Consider the following 18,491-nt stretch of genomic DNA (forward strand, 5'->3'; position numbering starts at 1 on the left):
CACGGCAGATAATGATGACTTAAACGTGGGTGTACAGTCTATTACCAAATTTTGTTGTGTAAGCTCTTTGAGAAACCTCTTCATTTATTTACTCATAGCTCCATCAGAATCCCTACTGCTGCTGAAAGTTTAGAAAGGGTATTTAATATCTTGTCAAGCTAATGAAATGAATAGTAACAAAAACATTTGTTTCTTTTTATTCAGATTTTTATTTGAATGTTCGTGCATTGGCGGTGGAACTGGTAATACTTCTTTTTGTGTTGTAAATTGAAGTCATTGCTTGGCCAGGTCTGAGTCACCTGAAGGAGATTTGCATTGAGACATGTACATGTACTACAGGCTACAGTTATCATCTAACACCTAAAAGGGAAGGAAACTGTGAAAACATGTAAAAGCTCTTAAAGGATTCATCATTCATCAATTACATTATTTGCATTATTTACCACATATGGTGCATATATGCTGCTGATAACCTTGCTCATAACAATATGCTTCCCTGTTAGCTTTCATCAAATTTTTATGTTTTGCAAGCTAGTTTATTTTCATGTCATGTTTGTCCTTTTTATCCTATTTTCCTTTTTTAATTCTTTCTTTCTTTCTTTCTCTGAGAAAGAAGTACAACTTTTTCACAGTATTTTACATTCAGACAGCATTTATAGAGAAAGAGCAGGGTACCTATTTGTTGCTTTAGATTTGCACATTCAAATAAAAGAAAAAAGGTTAAACTGATAACAATAGCCATTGCTTACTGTTAGTATTTATTTGTTATTTTTTCTCTGGATTAATGTTTAGGATGTGTTGCACTATTTTAAAAAGTGCATTAAGTGTTTTTTTCTCAGTTGCTGGTAGCTAGTCAAAAGCCTAGTTAGTTTTTAGTCTTTTGCAATATACTCACTCATAATTCATCATTGGGTTAAAATCATACAATGCATCACATGTAGATGCACAAATGTAAATTTGTGCTCCCTAATGAGATTTCAAATGAGCACTAACCTGATAAATGTTATGTAGTGCAGCATCACCGCCCCTCTTTGACATGACTATGCACAGAAGTGAACACACAATATATTGCTTATTTTATGCATTACATGTGTTGTGGTAAGTCTTTGAATGACATAGTGACCTGAACAAATAAGCCTCAGCGGCAGGGACACTCAGACAAACTGGTAAAAAAACTACCATAGACTTGTCATCAGCCTTTTATTGCTACTTGTATTGATTACACAGTCACACATCTCAAGTACAAAACATAAAACAGCCTTTCCTACAATGAATCATTGATTTTTCTCCCCCTGAATATGTTGCTTACGAGATGCTGGATTTACATTTGAAGTATAGCTGGCTAGAAAGTGTTACTGCTCCCTTTCTCTGCGGATTCCTGTTCCATGTGTGGAAATCACAAAAACATTGTCTGATTTATTTAGCCTGCGCCGCCCTAACCATCCTTCATCCTGATCTCTTCCTCGAGAGGCCTCTGAGTTTTTCGGCTTTTATATTCACCCACTCTCTCTGTCTCACACACACTCACGAGGGGCCTGTTTGCTGTTTTTTTTATTTATTTAAAATGACTAATGCCTGTTTACAGCCCTGTAATGCAGTTTGTGACAAATTGGTTAAAAAAAGGCTTTATAATTTGAATTGATGTCATCTGATTTGATTGTTTTGTATTGCTGCAAGGCCTTTGTTGCATTAAACGGCCTACCATATCCTGTGGATATTAGAGCTGAGTGTGCATCTGGTGTGCTGCTCAAAGGGGAATTGTAAAGAGACCTAACAGACCTGAGGAAGGAAAAGAAAGGAAGGCTAGTCAGGTGAAACAGGTTTGATGATACTGTACTCTCATGTGTGCATTCCATCTCATGTTATCTAGATAGATAGTAACAATTCACCACGACAAGTAGTAGCCTTAAACTGAAAACTATCTGATCTTAGAGTATGTAGTTATACCAGACATGCTAAGATATAACACATGTATGTAGATTATGGTCATTTCTGTGATAGCTTTAAACAATACCTAGAAAAAAAAGAGATTTCTTTTAACGGATCACATACGTCCACACAAAGAGTGTTTTTTTTTATGGATTGTAAGCTAATGAATGTGAGTAAACATATGGGTATTTTAGTGTGAAACCAGACAAGACCTGGTCCAATGAACCAAATCAGAAATAATTAAGTGAGTTAATGTAGCTCTGGGCTCCTTCTCACTGGTCCAATGGTATCTCATACCCTGGCAGTACACAGAGAGAGAGAGAAAAGCCTGCCAACTAGTCATGCTTTTCCTCTCCGTAATGTGTTGACATTTTGCTCCAATGTGATATGTCATTAGTCACAAGATCAGCAGAGGTGAACATGATGAAAATATTAATGTCTCATTCCATTTCCATCTGTGTGCATACATGTCCCAGTAATGCGTGTTACTAACTTAGTCCCTTTGTTTTTCTCGCGTTGCAGTTTTCCACCTAAATATTTGGGGGTTGCAGCTGCTGCCACTGTAGTCCAGTTCGACACCCTGCCACTCCCTGCAGTGCTACTATTATTACTTCTAGTCATAGTTCTGTCATCTTCATTGGTACTTTATCAGCTGCTGTTCAACATACAAACTGCTATCATTATTATGAATCACATTTCTGGCCGCCCACCAAGAGTCAGGGTCGGTCCGAGGTTTCTGCCTGTTTAAAAGCAGGTCTTCCTCACAACTGTTGCACCAAATGGGAAATTGTTGGGTCTATTGTACGTGGTCTAGACCTGCTCTATCTGTAAAGTGTCCTAGGATAACTACTGTTGTGATTTGATAATATGAATCAAATGTAATTAAATGTGTCAATTAGGGTCCTCAGAGAGAGAGATAGAGAGGGAGAAAGAAGAGAGTGTGAAGGTTCAGCACAATGTCAGCACTGGACAGCTCCCATCAAATCCAGCATCCAAACAGGCGAGCGGAGCAGTTAGTGGGTGAAAGCTGACATGATCCAATCAATCTCACACTGGATATGACCCTGCACGGCAGCTCTGTGGGTTCAGTCTAATCATGGGGTTGTCGAGTATACAGCAGACTCACCAGCTCTTTGCTCGCACATGCTACTGAAGGGGGAAACCTCACTTTTCAGCAAATGTTTAGGAAATAAAATGCTGCATAAAAGATAGAAACCCCAATATGGTCTTAGCAACCATTTGATCCATCTCTAGATTTATCTATACATTCATAAGGTCTTTTACCCGGAAGACAAGGTGTGAAGAAGCTGCCTATAGCTTCATCTTTTGTAATATCATTACTACAGTAGACAGAAAACTTCCATTTTTAACTTCCAATTGTTTATTGATGCAGGTAGAAATGCTTATTCTTTTTGGAAAAATACATGTATAGTATAATTTTACAACCATACTGACAATATCATAGAGGACCATCACACGTAAACAAGGTGATACAAATATTAAAAAGCACAGTAAGGTCACTATAAACTCTTTATAGAGCAATTAAGTCGTTGTGGGATGCTTTTTTTGTCAATAGGAAGCCTTGTGCTTTTGTTCCACCTTCCTCCTACAAAAATGACCCCACACTGTGTCACTGTGACTGATTCAAATGTTCAAACAACAGGAAAGACTTCCTTTGGTGATGATGAGGCATGGTGCATTACATCATGCAGTCCTCTCCTGCACATTTTGGGGCTTTAAACGACACTAGATGGCAACCACGTTGAGAGGGAGAGACAGTGTGTGTGTGTGTGTGTGTGTGTGTGTGTGTGTGTGTGTGTGTGCGTGCGTGCGTATTTGGTTGTGTGGTTGAGAGAGAGACAGAGGAAGGCTAGAGAGGAGAGATAGAGGAAAGAGGAAGGAGGGAGATGTGGATGAATAACGTCGGGGTACAGTGAGGGACGGTCTGCTCTTGGCATTCCGCTTGCAGCTGGGGAGAGCTGCAGAGAGGGAAAACAACTGCGCAGCGGGAAATGAGATGAATGCACAGGTAAAAATTGGTCGACCACAGATGGATGCATGAGTTACATATTAAATAGTTTGAACTTGTAGATTAGATTATTGATGCCAGGAGGGAATCGTTCTGCAGTAGAGGGAAAGCAAGACAAGATGTGCTGCGTCCATGGCGCCACTGGTGCGCTATCCGGGGACAGAGTGAGCGACGGCGACGCACTGACATCCCGCTTTTAGATGGCTCCAACATTTGGGGTGCAAAACAGGTGTCAGGGAAGTGTCGTCACGAACCCCGGAAGCCGGAGGAGGTGGGAACATCAGAGGGAAAGATGGCAGCGAAATCCGATGGTCGCGGGGTCGTCACCGGTTTCGCCCAGCTGCACAACCTGGATGAGGTGGTGGGGACGGGAGAGGACGACAATCAGAACAGCAGTTCATTCCACATCTGCCACTGCTGCAACACCTCGTCGTGCTACTGGGGCTGCCGGAGCGCCTGCCTGCATTACCTCCGGGGGAAGGGGAAGGGGAAAGATGCGGCGCGACCACCGCATGTGGAGCGCCTCTGGCTGGACTGCCTGTGGATCATCCTGGCAATGCTGGTCTTTTTCTGGGACGTGGGGACCGATTTGTGGCTGGCCATCGACTATTACCACAAGCAGGACTTTCTGTGGTCAGGCCTGACCCTGTTCTTCGTGCTGGTGCCCTCGGTTCTGGTCCAGATCCTGAGCTTCAGGTGGTTTGTGCAGGATTACACTGGGGGAGGACTGGGCTCCGTGGAGGGGCTGAGTAGTCGTAGAACAGCCAGTCTGCAAAGAGACAGGTGCTGCCGCCTCTCTGTCTGGGTCTGGCAGACCGTGATACACATCTTTCAGTTGGGACAAGTGTGGAGGTAAGACAAACTTCAAGTGTTTATGTTTTAAAGAATCAAATAAAACCTCCAAAGCACAGTGTTTCCAGCTCCTCTCACTCCCTACACTCACTCAGCCCTCTAACCTCCTCTTGACTGTCACCTGGTATAACCCGTAGCTGTGTAGCCTACATGACTGGGGTGAAAATCAGAACCGAGGTGATGCCATTACGCTTGCCTCGCAGTCTCCACTTTGTGGTGTCCCACATGCCTAGTGTGTGCATTTAAAAAATATCCAATACATTTGAAGCATTTTGCAAAACATTCCATGCCCTCAGCCAAATGTGTCCTGAGCAAACTGCTACAGCTGCACAGAAATTGCACCGCTGTGATTATTTCATCACAGTGCGCCATTGCGCTCGTGTGGGGAGGGAAAAGGGCTATTTGTTCAAAGACTGACAGGTAGTAGCCGAAAGCGCGCAAGCGTGTGTGTGTGTGTGTGTGTGTGTGTGTGTGTGTGTGTGTGTGTGTCAGGCGCGCCGTTCACATCACAGTGCACACGGTCGCCTCAATTCTCCCCCTCTCCCTCCCCGCATCAAATACTCCAACTCTGCAACTAGAGGCCAGACGAGCATCTGTTTTCACGGCTCACAAAACTAAATCTTCACCCCACAGACATGATGTCATCGATTCCTCTGCGACGCTCGACATCTTCGGTCCCTAAATCCGCTTTTTGGTCATACAAATTGATGCGTCTGGGGACCACGGGGATACTCCAGGTGTACGTGTCTGCGCGTAATCTGTGACATGTAGCGGCTACAGTAATAGTAAAATGTGACACTGGTGCGCGCAGCTACTCCATTTGGGCTGTTCAGTCAGAGCTTCTGAGCAGCGAGTTGTTTTTGGTGCAGACAGACGCAGTGGCTGGCATTTAATGGAAAAAAGTAACGCATGATGGCAGCTCTGAATGGACTGCCAGACGGCGGCTAAATTCTTTTTTAATATAGCAGGACCGGGATACTCAGGGAAACGGGTCACATCGTTTCCTTACTTTTAGCTTTTCAGTCGACGTTAGTGTTTTTGTGCAGCATCACATACTGACTGATTCTGTTGTTTGTGTGTGTCAGCTGCCTCCGCTCCTCATGTGAATGGATGTTATATGCCGTGATTGTGTTGTCTAATGCATGAGAACATTGGTGCTACAGGCTAAATTACTCACATGCGTAGACTAAGAGTAAAATCTGAACTGAAACTCACTGACCTTTTTGGAAGAAAGAAAATGCCACAAGCCTGAAATGGGATACCTTTTCTACCAGTTTTACCTATCCCCCCCTGACAATATAGTCTAAAAATAAGTCTCATTTCCTTTCCATGTGGCTGAAAAGACTTTCATGTTTCATTTAGTGCATGATGCTGGTGCAATCCCCTGTCTAGGTGGGTTTTCAAAAAATGAGACAACCCACTCTGCATCAGACTCATTTTGAGCTGCACCTGAAGGCTATTTATTGATTAGCTGCAGTTGTACTGTAGTTGCTTAGGTTTATTTACTCTAGTGTGGTTCAATTGCTTATGCTGCTCATATCTGTAGTGGGAAGAAGATATGGAGAGTGCTGGGAAGTGTTGCACAGTTAAAGTCAATGGCTGTGTTGGTGGTTATAGTGGTTGAAGGTAAAGTGAGAGCAATATGTCTAACCTCTGTTCTACAAATAAGAGACAGCTTTCTGTGGTGTCCCTGGACAGGATGAAACACGTTTTAGGGAAATAAATTACACTTGAGTCACATAATGTAATTAGCACATTAGATGTTTTGGTCAGGTTAAATATGAGATACATTCTGGGAAATATGTGTATTTGCTTTCTGGCAGAGAATTAGATGAGATATGAAACTACAGCCAAGGGCAGCTTACCTTATTTTAGCTGCAAAAACATGAAAACATACTGTGTACAAGCTAGCCTGGCTTTGTCCAGTAGTAACAAAATCCATCTAATAACACCTCTAAAGCTCACTAATTAACATACTATATCTGAGTTGTTTGTAAAAATCACTTTCCACTTACAGTGATAATGTTTTCAGGGACATTAGCACAATGGAAACACACAGTATAAGCTTCAGATCTGCAGGTACAGTAGTGAAAATCCACCTAAGCTCAACTTAACCTAAACTAAACTAAAGTTAAGAAAAAGAAACAAGAGGATTTAAATGTGATTATAAGAAACTCAAGTAAACAAAATGCGTTGGTGTGCATGTTGTGACAGCACAAAGACTGGGGCAAGGGATCATTGTCAGGCCACTGTCTCCCTTCGGACATGATCCGCCTGGTTGGTGGTTTGGGGTTGAGGGTCAAAAGCTGCTCATGTCAGCTTAGTGAGAGTTCAAAACCTAAGACCCGCAGGGCTAACACTTGATATGGAGATCATCAGCCACTGTGAGAGGCCAAACTGCCAATAAGTAGCATATGGTACATTGTATAAGGGGGTGTGAATGTACATGAAACAGTACTGTGGTTTTTTTTTAGGTTTTAGTTCCATCAGTGTCAGTGTCAGAACGTATCATATTTTGTCACCATGTGGGGAATATATAATCATTTTCCATTACAGAATTTAAAAGCAACTGCCAATCTTCAGCATTCTTACCAATATGCTACAGTATCAGTTTGTGAAATGTTTTGACTTCGTTAATATGAGAAAACAAGTGCAAAAACACTGCCTCATCATGTCTCATTAACCAATCCTATTTTTATTTCTACATTCAATTTTGCTGCCATCCTTCCATGCACTTGAGGACCCGAGCCAATAACAGAATCGACAAGCTTGTTTTTGCAGTTATCTCCTTGATAATTGTTGACAGAGCAGGGAGGATCCCCCTGCCATCTGTAATCCCCCTCTGTCACTGACTCTCCACAGCTCTGTCATGTCGTCCTCCCTGTGAATCACCGGTGCTGCTGACGGTGTCCCCTTAAGCTTTAGAAATTCCGCTCACATACGCCCAGGCACACAGTGGATCACACATACAGAGAGGTCTCCTGGCAGTACGATGGACAGCTTAATCAGTGTAAACCCAAATTAGCATCTGACTGGAAAAAAACTGCATCCATCTTTGCCGCCTGAGGAATTCCATGTAGAAAGTTTTGGAAGCTCTCTGTTGTTGTTGGGAAATCCCAGCAGAATTGGGCGTAGTGTTGTCTTCTTCTTCCCTTTTAATTTGTCACGGTTGGGGTGAAATATTGTATAACGGGCAATTTTCAGTCACAAACCAAAGACTCCAGTGGCAGTTATTAACCACCAAGCAGTAAGCATTTTAACATCACATCTCTTATGCAGCCCTTATATATTCTTCAGATTTAAAAAGGGACTTTGGCATTCAGTTTCAAACCAACCTTTTAAATACAGTCAGTAACTAAATATTTCAATGTGGTTACATTTTCACATATTTTAAGGGGCAATCCACCCATATTACACATGATGTTCAGTAAATCAATTTCCCCTTATGATATCATTAGCTTGAGCTTGAGAAGATCTTTAATAGAAAGTGTACATTATAAATTAGAGGTACTGGAAGAAGTGGGCATTTAGGAGGCAGAGAGGTCTAATGAAGGCTGATATGGAAATATACTATGGGAGTGCATCATGAAAAAGGGTGGCTCCAGCATGTTTGGAGCTTGACCAATACTAGAGACTAAAGGTCAAGATATCTCTTCCTCTGCTGCTTTGATTTTGACCATGCTTTTATTTTATTTTTGTAATTACCTATAATCTCATATCAGTCCCCAAACTTTATGGAATAATCTTTTTACACCTATAAATTCTCAAAATATGCATCAGTGAGTGTAATTCGAACAACACATAGTTTGTCTAAGATATCCCTGTCCATTTAACCTTTTAAACCTTGTTGCCTCTTTTCAGACAACCATCTACAACCATTTAGATGCCTTTTGATTAGACTTCAGTAAGTCATCTCATTAATTAAAGGATCATTAGCCACTTTAGAACTGGGTAAGGTAGCCATCCTTAGTTTACCTAGTTCTTGTTGATTTAAATACTCAACAGATACAACGCATTAAACAAGACTCAGGAGCTGTCCAGTGCTGAAATAAGCACTCAATCACAGGGATAGGTTTTAATGCATTGTTGTTGCCATTTCTAACTTCACGCAGCCTTGTACCAAATTAAACACGCTGCATATTGTAGGGTGTGTACATGAGAGTGTGTACTGATTCATACTGTATCATTGGCTGTTATACCCAGTTCCCTAGACAAACACAACACTGTGTTGCACAACATCCACATTTGGACTTGTCTAAAGTGAAAGGTGGAACAGACTTTGGATTTATGTTAAACCTAGACTTAAAACTTCCGTACTTATCCTTACTATCAGCTGTATTCAACAGTGCTGAAATGTTGTCCATGTTAGTCTGAGTTTGTGTCATTTAAGTACTGTAATGTTGTCCATTAAAATGAGTGGAGTAGGTAGTCAGGTTTCGGAAAGGTTACTGGGAAAGATGTGTGATATGATGCTATGATAATTGCTGTTGTTATTCAAGAACACTGTGTCCATGATAGAGTGTGTGGGTTGTGTTATTGCTTGTTTGACAGTGTACAAAAACACAATTTATTCCAGTTAAGTGCCAAAATGCATTGCACATCAGACTGCTAAATTGCTAATCTTTCATATAAATGTAGGGGTTAAATTAGATCACCATGAGAATGATACATTTTCTGGTAAATACCTTCTTATCATTGTATTGCTGAAACTGTACATTCATTTTGGCTAGACAGGAACTCTCCAGTTCTGCAGCAGCCAAAGAAGTTGGGAATCCTCCCCCCTCTCCGCTTGCGACTGTACAAAATATTTTAACACCACAAATCTGATTCTTGGATTATGCTTTAATCCAGGATCGGGCAACACAAAGAATTTGCCTTACGGTTGACATCTGTCTCTGTTTCCAAGCCTGGTAAATATTAATACAGACTGGGAAGGAGTCAACAAAAGCCTCTCTTGGCTGGCTGGGTTGCTTGTAGTTGCCAGAAAGGTTTGTACATGCAGTGAGGCGAGACATCGAGATGATACAATGCAACCAGCTGACCTGTCAAGGAAAAAAAAAAAAGACGACATGGTGAAAGAGAAAAAAAAAATCATGGCTTGGATAAATTGGTGGCAATCCATATAACTATGTATTGAGTTTAAAATGGTGAAAGACGGGAACATCTTGTTCCTTCAAAAGTTGAAGCTTTGAAGTATTTTTGGAGCTAAGGAAATAACTGATAGATAGACTGGGTCTTACTGGGCTGCTTATTCAGTTTGCTGGCAGAGTAAATCCGCCTGGGAATCTCCTTAAAAAAATCAATTTCCTATTGTTGTAAAGGCATATTAAAATGTGAGTGTCTTGATGTTTGCACACTTTATAAGAAACACATTCAAATACTTAGACCACCAGTCCCTAAAATACATTTTAATCTGCAAAAAAAACACAGGCACAGACAGACAGAAAGCACTTGTCTTTATTAAGGTACACATCTGATTGTGCTGTGTATTATTTACAGACAGCACATTAAACTTCCATTGCTGCTCGGGAACATATCAGTGTAACGCTACTCATTTTCTCATTAGCACTGATAACAGGGAACAAACCTTTAAAGCCAGCGCTCCAAGAAAACCCCCAATTATGTGACAGAGGAGCCTATCAACATGCAAGAAAAACCGGCTCTCTCAGGAACGTATCACAGCTGGGGGTAAAAAGACAGAAAGCCGTAAATGGTGTTGAAATATGTGCTTCAGTTTTTCAAGTAGCAGGGGAAGAGAGAGGGATGTGAAAAAAGCAATTCAATTGCTGTTTTGGTTCAGTTTCATCAGAATTAGAGTTGACGCTGAGTTGTTGAATAAGAGGGTTTTGCTGGAAAATGTTTGCTTCAGAAAATGTTACACTTCATAAAAAACAGAGAGATTCAATTTTTACCTGTCATGAACATTATAAGATAATACCATTAGTGACCTTACCTATGTACAGTCCCTGACAAAAGTCTTGTCGCTTGTGTACAAACTGACCTGAAGTGCCGCGAAATTATTTCTATCAAGATTATTTACAGAAATGGCTCATTTTATCCAACAGCTTTTGTAATAATGTTTCAGTGCAAAAAGAAATGTCAAAAAGTTTCTAATATTCACAGCTTGGTAAAGCCCATTAGTCAATTTTTGCAAAGACATAAGTGTTGTTGCCTTGTCATATGAGCTTCACCTGTGACTAATAATGGATCATTAGGTCTCAGGTGTGTATAAAACAACCCCAGTACACTAGACCTTCACATCAACTGCAACTAGACCTCTGCAACATGCCTAAGAGTCACCCTGAGACTAAAGTTTTGATTATCAAGAGGCTGAAGACCAGATCCACTGCTGATGTGCAGACACCTTCAATTGTTCTCAGCGTCAAGTACAGAGGATTAAAAAACATTTGAAGACACTGGAGATGTTTTAACAAGCCCAGGTCGCAGACCCCGCAAGACAACTGCTCGAAGGACCGTTTTGTTGCTCAAAAATCCAAGGCCAGCCCATTTTCTACTGCAGCAGAGCTCCACCAGACCTGGTCACCTGAAGTCCCGGTGTCAACTAGAACGTTTGTCGGATTCTGTTTGAAATGGCCTCCATGGTTGAATCAGTGCCCAGAAGCCAGCACTAAACAAAAGACAATTGAAAAACCGTGTGGCATTTGCAAGGCCCACAGCCTGCTAAAAGGATGGACGCTGGAGAAGTGAAGAAAGTGGATTTTTCAGATGAATCTTCTGTTGAATTACACCACAGTTGCTGATATATGCAGGAGACCCACTGGACCCGCATGGATCCAAGATTCACCCAAAACAGTGAAGTTTGGTGGCGGAAAATCATGATCTGGGGTTACATCCAGTATGGGGTGTGCGAGAGATCTGCGGGTGGAAGGCAACATCATAGTCTCAAATACCAAGAAATCTTAGCTACCTCTTATATTCCCAACCATAAAAGAGGCCAAATTCTGCAGCAGATGGTGCTCCATCGCATACTTCCATCTCCACTTCAAAGTTCTTCAAGGCGAAGAAGATCAAGATGCTCCAGGATTGGCCACCAGTCACCAGACATGACATCATTGAGCATAGTGTGGTAGGTTGAAAGAGGAGCATGGAAGACCAACCAAAGATATTGATGAACTCTGGGAGGCATGCAAGACTGCTTTCCTAGCTATCCCTGATGACTTCATCATACATTGTATGTCCTTGCCAACCGCATGGATGCAGTCCTTCAAGCTCATGGAAGTCATACAAGATATAAATTGAATCTCACAGCACCACTATTAATTTGCTGACGTATTTTAGTATTTGTAGTAAATTTGTTCAATTTATGTATAGGCGACAAAACTTTTGTCTTGCCAAAATTGTGACCTTTCTGTCTTGTTTAAATAATACATCTTTTTTAGTAAAACTAATTTATTTCAGTGCATTGAACATCATTTGGGAGGGTTTTAGCTTTTCATATGAGCTATTTCTTACACCAATTGATTAATTAAAAGTCAGGTTAATAGCAGGTGTTTCTACAAAATAGATAAGCGACAAGACTTTTGTCAGGGACTGTATAGTATAAACCCCTAAATAAGTGAGTAGCTAACATGTAAGCTGACTGCAATCCCATTTCCACAGGCGTTGCCACCGGCTGTTACCGCAGAGAGCAAGTTCAATGCCAGTAGAATAACTGGGGATAAAGAGCCTATGATGATGCTGGATTTCACCGTCTCAGGCCTGCCTCCTGAGCAACATTTTGTAGTAGAAGCCTGGAGGCCCTGATGTTACATCCTTGCTGGCTCTCAGCACTAGTCAACAGACAGACACAGGCTGGCACTCCTGAAGGAATATTAAGCACACAGGCAGATGGGTTACCAGACAGAGATTTGTATGCAGGTCACATACATATGTGTACGTGCACATACACAAACCACACCTCAGGGAGGTTGAGAGTAGCTCTTTTTTTATATACCTCCTTATGTGCAGTCTCACATCGCGGCCTCTCTCTTTCTTACGGACACACACACCTTGGCAGATTTAGACATTTCCATGTCCTGTTTCTTTAGGCACTTACAGTAGATCAGAGATGGGTAGTGCAGTCCGAGGACAATGGACTCCTCCTACCCTTCCCTGGCTCTACCCTCTAACTAAAAGTCATCTTCTCCACACTTTCCCTCAGAGAAAACAAATTCAAACTTTTTAAATGTGTATTAAAAACACATGAGTGAGCCACACCAGTTTGTTCATTATAATAAACATGGGCACTGGGGTTAATTTGGATTCAATCCCACAAACACCAGTTTGTTGCCAGAAATACTCACAAGAGCGATAAATGAGTATTAATCCACAGCTGAAAGTAGTCCCCAATAAAGGAAATGTTTACTCCACTTTGATTAGTGTTTGTTGAAAACTACAGTGCCCAGCTTTTTATGAAGTTTTATGAAAATACTAAACTTTAAAAAAATATATTTTATATATTTCTTTAAAGAGTCAATGGGCTTGGGGCTGAATGCACAGACAGAGCAGGGTAGTCAGAAAGTATTAAGAGACAAAGCCTTTAATTTTGACTCATACTTGCCAGATTCAGAGTCTTTTTGTATTTGCTTCTGCGTGTGTTAACATGTCTACACTCTTCGTTTCTGCTTGCTACATTTGTAGGTTGCGTGCTTGTGGATCTTGGCTCACAATGATGTAGGGTTTATTGACTTTGAAGTCTGTTGTTTGTTCATTGTGGTGTGTTCCTAGTTCTGTTTGGCAATTATACTGGCTGCATCGGTTCAATTCTCAATCCTCCCTGCAGCTGTCTTTTATTTCCATTCTCCTCTAAATGAAAATCTAAATCTGCCCCGTTGCAACTTTTCCTTTGAGCTCGCTTAGAAGCGCTCACAACAAACACATCCTGCATGGTGTGTGATATACATTTTGTTCACATTAGTCTGCTGCATATTCTGCTCAGAGAAAATCACAACCCGAGCCCAGAGGATATCCAGTGCGAGTTGAAATGCTTACATACAAAGGCAATTTTTCATCTAGAATCCCCCAGGCTAATAGTTGTATTCCTAATTTATATTTATCCTTCCCTTTCTCCCGGAAATCGGTGAGGCCTACACTCCCCAACGTGCTATTTGAGATAATCATGTGTTCGCCTCGTACCTCTGTCCATTAGTGCTCTTCATAAGCTCAAGCCACCACACTACCATCTGTCCTCCCTGCAAAGTTAACATATGTTTTTATTTTTATCCCTCCCTATCACTTACACCTATTAATGTTCTTAGGATTCTCATAAGCCTTTTATCCTCCTCCATCAATCCTGGAAGGAGACACCACACTGTGTGCTCCTCTTATTCTCTCCTTATTTGCTGTAGTTAAAGGGACCGGGCTTTCTACACTGTGAGCTCAATTTCGGTGTCCCTTACCACTAGTTAAAGTCATCAAGCTACCTCCCTCCCCTCCATCTTTCTCTTTATGTCTATGCCTCTCTCCCTGGGTTGCCTTCACATAAAGCTGCACTTGACCTCCATTTCTGTAAAGGAAACTGGAGCATCTGGCTCCTGCCCCATTACAACTCAACACCTCCTCCCTCCCTTATCCTTCCATACCACCCATCTTTTACTCCCTACAGAGCCCATTTGCTGATCTCCCACATTCGACCATCCTTTTTAGTTCTCACTTCTGCTCCCTCTTCCTGACAAAACGTCTCATTTCTGCAGGAAACTGTTACACCACGGTTCATGAGTCAACCTGTGGCTTAATGGCTCTCCTCTCACACTGCATGCCATTTGTTTGGTGTCAGCTTTTCACAGGTACTTATGGTCTGTTGAAAAGACTACTCACAAAAGAGTGAATCAATACAGAACGCTGCTAAAAAGGGAGAAGTTATAATCAACATTTGAAGTGTTATGAAGGTGCTTTAAATAGGATTTTGAAATGACCGCTGAATGAAATTACTCCTTTATTGTGAAAGGGTTGCTAGTACTGCAGATCCCACTGAGAATCACCCCCACAATGCAATGCCATGCCATGCAGCTGTCAGCCACTTTTCAGCTCGAGCCAAAACATTGTTGGTTTACATACAACTGCGGAAAGCTGCAACCAGCCCAGCAGATCACATAAATAAAAGATCACATGAATGCAACCTGCTCAGCATGAAATGGAAGAAAACAAGAGGCAGGTGGAAAAACTCAAACATCTGGGAGGTGAAAGAGACCCAGATATGTTCCTTAGGAGTTGGAATACCCAAACCAAGGATAAAAACATAGAGTGAATACTGGACGTTTAATAATAATATCTGCTGTTCTATATTTTACAGTTACAAAGTGCTTTACTGGAAAAAGAAAACAAGCAACAATAAAATGAAAGGTGAATGCAGTTAAAGAAACACTACATCATCAAAGAATACAATGAGATTAGAAAACACACGAGGAGTAAGTAGCCAGAAAAAAACCCCTCATTGAGTAGCTATAAGAACATGACCTTATATCATAAAGGAAGAGTTTGTCTGACCCTAGTGGACAAAAGCTACTTTAATGCTGCTTTAAAGGTGATTTATTATGCTTTTTATATGAGATAAATATATGAATGTATTGAAAAGAAATCCCTGTGAGCCGTACCTCAAATTTCCCACTGTTCTGAACTCTCTGGTTTCAACAGTTTTTTCTACTCTACAAACTTTTTGATTTCATACCAAGCCAGTTTTCTTTCTATGGTTAGCCAGTGTGCCTGCCAAGAGAGGCAGGCACACTACTGCAGTGTTTACATTACATACAATGCCACCTGAGCTACTTGCTAATGTCAATGAAAGCTGTAATCTCGACTGCCTAGGCACATACAAGGCACCTGTTTGCGATTCCCTACATTTGATTCCAAACAAGCTACTCGATTAAACAGTGTCTGAAGTTTGGGGTTGGGAAGCCGGTGAGGGATCTCGTTCTAGTCTTTGAAATGTTATCTCTTGCAGTAATTTTGGGACACGGGGGTCCTGGGTCTTGGGAGGAAAAAGAAGCAGCTGGCCACTCCATGTGTCTTGGAAGAGTGTATTTTGTTAGTGCGGACATGTGGGACCATAACTGTTATGGTCCCACATGTCTCCACTATCTCACTGATGAAACAGATGTCAGATTTCTAAAAAATCTGGATCTGATGACACACACACACACACACACACACACACACACACACACACACACACACACACACACACACTGCTCTTTTTGAAGCTGTCTGTATTTCATTAATATCTGGGCTGTGTCTTGGAAGCTGCATCAGTAGTGCTCAGAGAAGACCACTATTGTTTGAGTCTAATCATGGTCGACGCTCCAGGCGTCACTTTGATAAACAGACAATCTCTGCTTATAAATAATTGAACAGCCCCGTTAGTCTCTCACCGTGTCACACTCGCAGGGTTTTCACCGTCGTCTCTTCTCAGTCTCGTATCTGCATGGTGATACCCTGTTTAGTGAGCTGTTACACTCACTGAGAAATGAGCAATGTGAAGACGTTCCTTTCACAAAGTCAGCGCCGTTTTGCAGTGTGCGCGCTGTCTCAGCTCACTAAGCAGGGTGTCACCATGCAAATATGAGACTAAGGAGAAAATATGACAAAACCATGCAAACGCTGTGACAGTGAGAGAACTGAGTTAAGTACACTGCTGAAGATGTCTTCAGAAATGTGTTAACACACAATCACGTTGTTCCAGCTGGCATTGAATTTAAGAATAAATTACAATTACCTTAGAAAAGTGAACCAGAACTATTTATATGTGGTGTTTTGTGGGTAACAGCATCCATGCAGCCAGTTGTTCCATTACCTATACTGTACATGGGAGTGTTTGAATGAAACGATGCGTTGCCTATGGCTACAAATATTTGTGTTCATTCTTTAAAAACATCAGATGTGAATTCAAAGTGTGTCATATCATTTAATATGAATATTCATGTGTAGAAATGTATTCTACAGTACATGCAGAAAGGCATTTACCAAAGGAATGTTTTAACATTTTTGGAATACACTTTTTTTCCTACTTGCAGAGAGTTGAGAGATGAGAAGATCGATAGGAGACTGCCAGAAGACAGTTAGCTCAGCATAAAGACTGGTTTTGCACGGATAAAACTAAGAAGATATAACATGTTCATTTGTGACATTTAGAGATGCTAGTAGGCAGATTTTTATTTTTAACCTTTGGATAGAATCAGGCTAGCTGTTTCCCTGAGTTATCAGTTTTTATGCCAAGCTAAGCTAACATCTCCTAGCTTCATTTTAGTTACAGTAACAGAGAAATATGAGAGTGGTGTCAATATTCTTATTTGAGTCTTGACAACAAAGTGAATAAGTATATTTGCCAAATGTTGCCAAAATGATTTCTTCACATAACAAGATCTTTTTCTAAATGTTTTTTATAGTGGAAACCATCTTGCATTCTTGTCCTTTGAATTCATGTTGGTTTAAACTGGTTTAATGTACTGTAAGAAAACTGTTCTGGCCCACATAATGTTAGGACAGCCCGTTTTCAGGCCTCCTGCTCAGCAGTCCATCGCTGTCCTTCCTGTGTCCTTCCTATGTCCGTCCTATGTCATTTCTTCCTCTCTTTCTTATCGTTGTGGCTGGGTGGCTTTTCCCTTTCTTCAGGTGATCGTGGCGAGCCAGGAGAGCTAAATTGGGTTCTAGAGGTGGACCTGAGAGCATCACAGTAGAGAGGTCATCAGCTCAGGAGTACAACAGTGATCAGTTGGATGTCACATATCCCCACCTCTTCAGGCCTGACAGGCCATGGGTCCACACCAAGTGTACTTCCGATGTTGAAACTCAGACCTCTTTTCTTTGCTTCCTGGTTATTTTTTCTGACTCGTTCACCTCTCCATGTCCCTCTGTCTGTCTCTGTTTCTAGATGTGTTTGCTCTTTCCCTACTTTGTATTTCCTACTTCTCCTCCCTCTTTGCCACCATCAATCTTTTTCTTCCCTTATCTCTTGCTTTGTTCCCACTGCGTTGCAACTCCCTGTCTGTTTGCCTTTAGAGTGAATTACATATTAACAGCAGCATTTATACTTCGGGCCCTGCAGTTTATTTAAATACACCGTGGACTGTAGGCTTGTGTGCAAAAGCAACAAGAGCATAGTGATGTTACTTCTCTTTTCACTACCCCTCACATACAGACACACACAAGACTTGAGCCACCTTCCTCTTACTATACTGTATACGTGTGAATGCAAATGTATGCATGCAAATGGGTGAGCGCAAGTGCATGGATCGTAGGTGTGAATGTTCTTCTGCCGCATGCTACGATGAGTGTTAAGAAGCACTTGACTCGTCTCGTATGGTATGGTGTAAAACATCTAATGCTTTGACGCAAAGCTTGGCTCTGCAGAAAGACGTGGTGTAATGTTGTTGATCAGAGTTTGGCTCCAGACTCGAGGAGGAACCACAGCAAATGCACGATCACCAGGGGTCCGTTTCAGAAAGCAGGTTTAGTGAAAAGTTAACCCTGAGATGAGGGAAAACTGGGTTTTCTGTTTCAGAAAGGGAGGCTAATCAAACCAGAGAGAGACAGGGGTAACTCCAGCCCGTTTCAAAAAAGGAGGTAACTTAACCAGAGTCAGTTACTATGGCAACTGAGCCTGTGAACCTAACCTGATCGGGAGCAGGTTTTCTTCAAGAAACCGCTAATTTCTCTCTGCCTCCCTCTGACACAGCGCTCTTTCATT

At 41.5% G+C, this 18,491-nt stretch overlaps 1 protein-coding gene across 1 annotated transcript in view; it reads left to right on the top strand.

The window, feature by feature from the left end:
* The first annotated feature begins 3,858 nt into the window (after positions 1–3,858).
* The window catches only part of xkr6b (XK, Kell blood group complex subunit-related family, member 6b), a 53,392-nt gene continuing 38,759 nt past the window's right edge, over positions 3,859–18,491 (top strand). Inside the window, exon 1 of the mRNA XM_032543160.1 lies at positions 3,859–4,810. Within this exon, the coding sequence (XP_032399051.1) occupies positions 4,251–4,810 (560 nt within the window). The 5' untranslated portion in view covers positions 3,859–4,250. The remainder of the gene's footprint in view (positions 4,811–18,491) is intronic.

This window comes from Etheostoma spectabile, chromosome 18 (genome assembly GCF_008692095.1).
Source record: "Etheostoma spectabile isolate EspeVRDwgs_2016 chromosome 18, UIUC_Espe_1.0, whole genome shotgun sequence".
NCBI lineage: Eukaryota > Metazoa > Chordata > Actinopteri > Perciformes > Percidae > Etheostoma > Etheostoma spectabile.